A 9,066-nucleotide genomic window follows, 5' to 3' on the forward strand; every position below is an offset into this window, starting at 1 on the left:
TAACTTAAAAAGCTCCCATTATTAATTTAAAATCCTCCATTAAAATCCAAATCCAAACCCCAATCTTTGCGTCTGAACTTCGTGAACAACCTTAACTTTCTTGTTTCCATTTGTTTAATCTTAACCTTAATCTTCTTCTTCTTGTTTCTTGTCTTGTCTTTTTATTTTCACTTTCATTTAATTTCAACTCCTTGCATGCTCTTTTCTCTATCATTATATTTCACTACTACGCTCCTCTTATTTATTACTTTCACCTGATTTCATCTCCAAAAATCTTCAGAAAAACCGTCCCATTTCCTCTGATGAAACTCTGTTCAAGGATTTTCAGATGGTGGTTTTATAAATGAGAATGAAAAGGCCTCATCTTGGTGCTTTTGTTGTCGTTTTTGTAACTTTATTTTTAGTTCAATTTCAACTTGGATTAGCACAAAACCAGGATTTGATTAATTGGGATGATTTGAAGGTTGATGATGATAATCCTAGGTTGAGTTCTAGAGATAATTATAATCTTACTCACGTTATTATAGTTGATAAAGATGGTCGTGGAGATTCGTTGACAGTTCAAGGTGCTATAGATATGGTGCCAGAAAATAACACTGCTAGAGTTAAAATCTACATTCTTCCTGGGATTTACAGGTTTTTGTTCTTTCAAATTCACATTATTTTAGCTACTTGGAAGTTACTTTTACATCTTCAGAAACGTGGCTATAAAGTTCGTTATTTATTTTTTTTATGCAGGGAGAAGGTATTTGTACCGAGCAAGAAGCCATATATTTCATTTATTGGAAAGGATGATCAAATCTCTGAAACCATTATTACTTGGAATAATAAAGCTTCTGATACAGACAGCAATGGAGATGAACTTGGAACCTATAGATCAGCCTCAGTAACCGTAGAATCCAATTACTTCTGTGCAACTGGAATCACTTTTGAGGTAATTTGGAGTTCCAATTTGAATTTCTTGTTGAACCAGGGACAAAATTTATAATAAAGTTTACAGTTTTTTGGGGCCTATAGGCTATACCGTCGGTGGCAGTGTCCGTCCTGAAACTACCGGCGGAAATATGTGTTTACTGACGGCAATTATAGTTCTTTTCATATTTTCCTGGAGCCGGGGTCAATGGACCCTCTGTGACCCCCTTATCCCTCCGCCCCTGTGTATATTGATGGGTTTTGATGGCAGAATACAGTGGTAGCAGTTCCAGGAGGATTTGGGATGCAAGCTGTAGCATTAAGGATTTCTGGAGATAAAGCTTTTTTTTATAAAGTTAGGATCTTGGGGACTCAGGATACTCTTTTAGATGAGACGGGATCGCACTTCTATTACCAATGTCATATTCAAGGAACTGTAGATTTCATTTTTGGTAGAGGAAGATCACTCTTTCAGGTTTTGGAGTTTTATCTTTTCTTTCTTGTTTGTTTCAGATTTTGAACCATTTTATACAAGATTATTAAGGTTGGTGTTTCTGAAATGTTGTTCAGGACTGTGAACTTCAATCAACGGCTAGAAAATCAGGAGCAATTGCAGCTCACCACAGGGATACACCAGACGATGATTCGGGTTTCTCTTTCGTTGGTTGTATGATCAATGGAACTGGAAAAGTTCTTCTTGGAAGAGCATGGGGGAACTATTCCAGGACAATATATTCCTACTGTTTTATTGATGACGTTATAACTCCTTCAGGATGGAGCGACTGGAACTTCCATTACAGACAAAAGTACATATCTTCTTCCTAAACACTCTCAGAAAGTTAATCTGTAAATCGGGTAATTGACGACGAATTTATTTGCAGGACTGTGGTTTTCGGAGAATACGAGTGCAATGGAAGAGGAGCGGATACAAGAGCTCGAGTTCCATGGTCAAAAAGTTTCACCTATGAGGAAGTCAGACCTTATCTTGATATGAATTTCATTAATGGAGATCAATGGCTTAGACTATAACTTCCTCCCTTGTTTAGACTTGTCAATTTCTTATTCTTTTCTAATCTCATTTTTTAATCCTCCTTAATGTAAGCTGCCTGCCATATAGGGAGTTATCATATCATAATCGTACTGTAATATATGTTCCTCGTGATTAATATAATGTAAATACAACAAAAATGATCGAGTCAGACAAATTGTCTCTGTATATTGAATCTTCATCTGATATACCAAAGCAAAAAGAAACGAGCATCCGGGTACAGAATATAAAGGTAATAATAGAACAATCAGAGTACAACATACGACCGAAAAGCCAGAAATTGAGGGATGTGGCTCAATTAGGGGCTTCTAAGAAAAGGAATGCTAATACATTGACTCATACAAGCAGTTACAACAGAAACCTTGTAATATAAATCTACTATGCTTCCCTGTACATTCTATCCATGCCAACCGACTTATCCAAATTCTCATGCTAATATTTACAAAGGCATTCAAATGAATTCTATCCAGCACACGAGCAGTTGTATCAGACATGCTTATGCTGTTACTTCCATGAGCTCCACATCTTTGCAGTTCTTCTCAGAAGTCTCCAACACTTCCATATCATCATTGCCCTTGGCTTCATCTTCATCATTACCTTCAACTTTATCTACTTCATTACTATTAACTTTCACATCATTCCCAACATCCTCCTTGGTTTTATCGTCTGATGATGGAGGCGGCTTGCCATCACCATCGCAGTCCATATCTTCGGGGATGCTTTCCGTACTAGCTAGTGTAGCTATTTCAAGCTTCTTATCTTCGATATTATCGAGTTCCAAACTAGCAGGAACATTCTTACATGACATAGCGCAACTATCATGATTCGTGTCCTCGGTGATTTTTGGAGACAAGGACATTTTGTTGTCTGGGCTAATGGCAATGGAAATGGCCGACATTATGTCAGGTTTTGCCTCAATATCAACCCATTGATTTCCAATCCACTCCCGGGAAGGTCTTACATCCTTTTTTTGTATACTCAAGAAGAAACGTTCACCTAATATCACAACCATTTATGGCAAAAATAAGGGTATAGAAAGCATGGAAAGCAGAGTAATCTAAATCAGCGAATCTCAATACTTTCTTAAAGTAATTTACCTGGAAAATACAGTTGCAGAATATCATGACTGCTGCTACTGAACCCCATTACGACCCCTTCCCACCAGCCATCACTCCACCATGCATCAACTGCAGAACCAACCTCAAAAGTAACTTCAGTTTGCTCATTGACAAGAGGTGATGGTCGAATGGTTGGACGACCTGGGTATCTCATGCCAAGTTGATCAGGCATAGCCAACTTGAAGGCTGGAACGCATTCCTACAAATTCAATGACAAGTCAAACTTCGATTTTCATAGGAAAAAATTCAAGATCAGAATAGGCTATACGAGAGCACATAATAACAACTCAGTTAATCAGGAACCTATAGCAGAATCCGCCGTATTCAATTCAATAATAGTGTTCAAGAGGAGAAAGCACAGGAAGAATGCATATAAAATGACTAAACAAGTGACTACATGAAGTAGTAATAATGACAAAAACTTATACGTTCACTACTGGAAATTCGATTGTAAAATTCGTTAAGACTATGATTCACTTTTTGGAAAATTGTGAAACAGGTCAGAAGTCGGATGATCAAAGGAAATTCATACCAGTCATCCACATGGGTAAATTTCGGTAGGAAAAAGGTTAAGGAGAGTGCTGCATAACTTGTAAGCATACCTCAAGATTGCCATATTCATCTTCATCTCGCAGATCTTCATATTGGACTTTTATCCGTCTATGGGATACCTGCAAGATTGTACACCGAAACCAGCAGCCCCTTATACCACTATCTTGGCACAATATTTCAACCTTGTCATCAACCTTAAATAATGGGTTGTGTCGAGGTTGGGATGGAACATGCTTGAGGGAAAGCAACCGTTTGCCTGACGTATCATATCTCAAGTTTATGTACGAAGGCTCAAAAGTTGTCCTCTGACTACCAGAAATGCCACCTCCAGAATAACCCGTGCCTCTACCACTTTTGATTCTCTTGCGTCCTGATTTGACATTCTCATCATGGCTAAACTCTTCATCTTCTTCATAACCTACTGAACCAGTTCTAGGCAATGGTTCAGAGTTCAAATGAGTGAAAATTGGTTGATCAAAGTAGCCACGCAATTTAGTCAAATCAAAGGGCTTCACTTTATTGCTTCTGAACTGCCTAAAGCACAAATGTACTCTGGTTGAGAAAGCCTCGGTAAAAGCAGCCAAGCATTCCTCAAAATGTTCACGATTTAAGACAGTAGCAGGACCATCAACACACTCTGCACTAATGACCTGTGAATATGGCGTAATGAAAACTTCTTTTGGGTGAACATTTCTTAGAGGAACTACACCCTTCACTTCCTGGTTATGATGAAACCACCTCACTTTCACTTTTTTCATTCCCCTTTTGTCTTCATACATATCTTCCAAATATGCAACGTAATGATTTTCACCTTTAGCCATCACAAAAACAAAGGATTGAATCTGTAATGCAAATAATAAGAAAAAGGTCATACGATGTAAGAGCCAGTGAAACTTACAGTACATAGCAATCCATCAATTTTAGTTAGATGAAAGGCAAGATAATAACCATCATGCCTCGTGCTGAATAATGACGAACAATTGGAAAATCCATCAATTTTAAATTGGATAGTCTATGGCTACACATGCAAATCAAATTGAATCTTAAATTGCAACCAGATGCTTTATCATAGCAAAACATAAACTGAGAATGAAGATCATAAAAGATCTGAAGAAAACAATAAAAAAAAGAAGTTGATTAACCAACAGAAAAGATACAGTTTACAAGAAGTGAAGATGAACAGTTTGCTATTCAGTTTAAATAGCCCCTAATTCTACAGTTTATTCCCTCTAACTAACTAACCAATTAGTTAACATCTGTTGTTAACTTTACAACTTAATCCCTCATTTATTTACTTATTACATAATGAATACTATACTTATATAATTAACACCATAGAATCAACCGGAGTTTTTCTTTTGTCTTTTGGTTAACTGAAGTTCGTCTAATAACTTATCAACCCAGTTCTTAAGATACTAATAAAACACCTGTTACTGCAACCTAGGTCAAACTATTTTCCTATTTCACACATCTAAGAGCGTGTATAGTGGTTGTAACAATTGTTTGTTACAATTAGGTGCCACCTAAGCACAATAAACACCCAAAAAAAAAAATCCATAAAAAAAAAAAAAACACGCGTCCCCGCTGAGCGAGGGTCCGGGGAGGGGTCCCACCACAAGGGTGTACTGGGGCAGGCCTTCCCCTGCCAATTTATTTGGCAAGAAGCTGCTCCTAAGACTCGAACCCGTGACCTCTTGGTCACACGACAACAACGTTTACCGTTGCGCCAAGGCTCACCCTCTAATTTCAATACTTATTATTAATTCTATAAAGTTTACTAATTAAATTATTATTATTATTATTATTATTATTATTAATTGAATAAAAATTATTGAGCGATTAATTATTTATAACTGAATTCCTACCAAAAAAAAAATAATTATAACTGAATAAAACTAATCAATTAAAAAATCTTAATAGAATTGAAAGACTAAATAATTAAAAGAATTGACACAAAATTTGTACTGTCGGAGTAAAACTAATCAATTAAAAGAACTGAAACAAAATCTTAACAAAATTTGTAATTACCGTTGTAGTTTTTTTACAAGTTTTTTCGTAAAAAAAAAATGTGTTTTTTACCATTGGAAAAGTATGTTTTTTAAACAAAAAACAAATAACTTTGCACAAGAGTATGAGTGGGAGAGTTGTCTGCCACTTCGTAATTCAGATAGGGGGCTGACTTGCCTCATATGGCATGTGTATTACACGTGCCGTATGCAGCGCATCAGCACCCCTGCGTGAATTACACATAACCTCCTGCGCCTCAATTTTTTCCAATTCGTCCCTACAATCTCCTTGTTACTACTACAAGCAACTTACTTAAAATTGTAAAATGAAAGCACAACCTCTCTAGTGGTTGGGTGTTACAAGTGTGCTCTAATAGGAAACAGGTTTTGACATTCTATGGTGCCTGCATCAGATTCCCTTTTTGAGTTCCTTTTCCTCTGGCTAGATTGTGAAGGCATAACAGTAAAATACAATTAAGATTCGATTAATTAATTTATTAAAAAATCTTTACGCTGCAAGAAGTTTAACAAAGGAGAGCAACACACTTCATCTAGCACATTTAATCAATAACTCCCTGCCTTATGCATTTTGATTTATCAATCAATTCTTACCGCTATCGTAATCCCATTCCGGCAGAATGCTGGATAATGCTTTAGCTGTTTCCCACAAGTCCATGAAACACCAGTCCAGACAATATCTGAATTATGTCCAGTCAAGGTCCTTGAAATGCGTCCCTGCAAGAACGTGTCAGATATACGCTGGCGCAATTAATATAAAAAACTAGAATATAATTGCAACCAGTACCTGTGTCTGCTGACCACCAAATCCACTTATGGTATATTCAGAAGATTCTAAAGCTTGTGCCAAGTCATGTTTTGGTGATTCTGTCATCAAAAGGTATTACAATTAACGGTATCCGAAAAACGGAATGTATTTGAAAGGAAGGATAAATGAAGTAAAAATTGATCTGCCAGCTCTTCAAGTAAGTGATACAACACGACAAATGCTCGTGATATTACTATAAAGAGCAAATAACTAACAGAATGTAGCAAACTAATTTATCAACACCAGTAAATGAGGAAACTATGTCAAGGGTTTAAATTTTTTCTTTTTATTTTTTAAAATTCGACTCAGAAGACCTAGTAATTTATCTAGCTAAAAACTCTCTGATAATCCATAAAAACGGAAAGTAACGAACTTTGTATAAGAATATATGGAAATAATTTCAAATATAATCAGCAACAAGCAATTATGTAATCTATTCCTGAAAAATACCCTTGTTTGTCTTTGATCCCACATGACACAAAACAAGAGATGAACTAAATTTTCAATCAGATGTTCACTTATCAAGGTGCATTCCTTTTACCAGCAAACTATTAAACTTACCAAATAAATTTTAATAACCAAATCACCATATATGGAACAAAAGACATCTAGAGAGGCAATAATACATACTGGATTGTAAATGCTGCTTTGATAACATAGACGTAAGCCAATCAACGACCTCCCTTCTCGATCGCCATTTGAAACCAGCATGAATGCAGTTTTCTGCACCATAAGCCTGCACGAATTCCTCCGCGACAACATAGAACATGTGCCTGACACTTCTCTCAGTGCCCACAACAGCAAGTATGGATTCCCCAGCAGAATCCTTCAGGAAATAGTGAACCACACGGTTCCCTCGCTCTTGTGAAACAAACTCTTCTTTCCATTCCACAAAATATTTACCACTTCCTGTCATCTTGACAGTAAAAGCACCAACCACAAACCTACTAACAACCCTAATTACATACTATACATAGCCGAAGATGTTCAATGAAAACTGGCAAAAGGGTTAAAACTCAATCCAAAAGCTGATAGTCTAAAATCCAACCCTAAACCGGTAAGATGATCATCTCAAACAGCAAAATCATATCACAAAACCCTAATATATCAGCTATATATGCTCTCCACCGCAATACAGAGTCAAACCCAACCTAACCTGATAATGGGTGAAAACGGCTAGAAATCTAATGAATGCACAAATTGGATAGCAGCTATAAGCTAGTAAACCCTAAAATCCACAATGAAGTTAAAGTTGAAACTCAAAAAACTCTAGCAAACAAGTAGGTGCTGGAAAGAACCGACCAAAAGAGGGAGAAATCGAAGCTTTGAAGATCTGCTAGAACATCAGTAACCAAGTCAAGAAAAGTGAAATCCAAGCTAGAAACAGCCAAGAAGCACCAAGATATGGCATTGACCGAATCAACTAAAAGAATCATAAAGCAAAATACAAAAACGAAATGGGCATACAAGGAAACAATAGTCGGAATACCAAATATGAAACTCCAGAACTCTTCGGCAGCTCGACGGAAGAACTCGGAACGATGGGCTGAAAGAGTTCAAGAAATTGGTGAAAAGAAGAGGTTGAGGAGGTCATAGGATGGGCAGTAAAAGGGGGAGGAAAGAAGAAGAGAGAGCAGAGGAGCTGAGGAGGAGAATGGAAATGAAAAAGGCATTGAAGAAGCCATATTCAAGACTGTATAGAGAGGTTGCAGGTGTTGGGCATGCAGGTGATGATTAATGAAAGAAGGTGAGGTGAGGTGTAGGGAAAATTATGGAAAAAGAAAGAAAAGATTTTTATTTGGATAGGCTTCCGTGTTATTGGGCTAAGCCCATGGGCCTTCTACATACCTTTTTTTTATATTTTTTTCTTTTTTACTTCATTCTATTTTTACATATGATATATATGAATTTGGTCGGAATAAATTTTAGTCAACTAAATACAAACCAATCTCATTTAAAATATTTTTGTCCGTTACCTATCAAATATAATAAATTTATTATGTAATTATCAAGCCACCGTTAATTTTTAGGAAACATAATAAAAGGAATCATTATAGGTAACTGCCAAATTGAAAATATGCTACCTTCACGATTTAAACGTTGGTGTTTTATATTTTTTTTAGAGTTAATGTGTAAAAATACCTCTAACGTTTTGGGTCAGAAGTAATTTTACTTCTAATATCTAAAATGGTATAAGTTTACCTCTAGTGTTGAAAGCCAAGAGCAATTTTACGCTAATGTTGATAAATTGGACAAATTTGAGAAATAATTCATCAAACTGTCTTCTCAGTCATGAATTTTGTCATCTATACTTCACAAGTACGTAATTTTATCAGTAACAAAACACAAATATATGTTGGGATGTGAAAAAAATAAAAAATTATATATTATTTTTTTTGTACGAATTAGATAAAAAAATTCAAAAAATTCACCGAATTTATAAATATTAATCTTCAATTCTATTATTAAATTATAAAAAAACATGAAATCATTTTTTTAGAACGAATAAGAAACAAAAAGATATGTGTTTTATAGTAGTGTCTGAAATTGACCCAAATTATCAACGTTAGATGTAAAAGTTGCTCTTGGCTTCCAATGTTAGGG

The 9,066-nt window shown here is 35.9% G+C and overlaps 2 protein-coding genes across 2 annotated transcripts; one reads left to right on the forward strand and one right to left on the reverse strand.

Moving 5' to 3' along the window:
• The first annotated feature begins 314 nt into the window (after positions 1–314).
• Positions 315–1,998, forward strand: LOC136216643 (pectinesterase QRT1). Its single transcript, XM_066003196.1, has 5 exons — positions 315–636; positions 739–934; positions 1,184–1,387; positions 1,483–1,718; positions 1,794–1,998. The coding sequence occupies exons 1-5, from the start codon at positions 344–346 to the stop codon at positions 1,939–1,941; spliced, it is 1,077 nt and encodes a 358-aa protein (XP_065859268.1). The 5' UTR covers positions 315–343; the 3' UTR covers positions 1,942–1,998.
• Positions 1,999–2,108: 110 nt separating this feature from the next.
• Positions 2,109–8,216, reverse strand: LOC136219209 (uncharacterized). The gene is made up of 7 exons (XM_066006500.1): positions 7,952–8,216; positions 7,093–7,795; positions 6,442–6,521; positions 6,249–6,371; positions 3,681–4,472; positions 3,058–3,277; positions 2,109–2,956 (listed from the first exon to the last, which is right to left on the reverse strand). Exons 2-7 carry the CDS (start codon positions 7,376–7,378, stop codon positions 2,457–2,459), a joined length of 2,001 nt encoding a protein of 666 aa, XP_065862572.1. The 5' UTR covers positions 7,379–7,795; positions 7,952–8,216; the 3' UTR covers positions 2,109–2,456.
• Positions 8,217–9,066: the final 850 nt, after the last annotated feature.

Source organism: Euphorbia lathyris, chromosome 2 (assembly GCF_963576675.1).
Source record: "Euphorbia lathyris chromosome 2, ddEupLath1.1, whole genome shotgun sequence".
Classification (NCBI taxonomy): domain Eukaryota; kingdom Viridiplantae; phylum Streptophyta; class Magnoliopsida; order Malpighiales; family Euphorbiaceae; genus Euphorbia; species Euphorbia lathyris.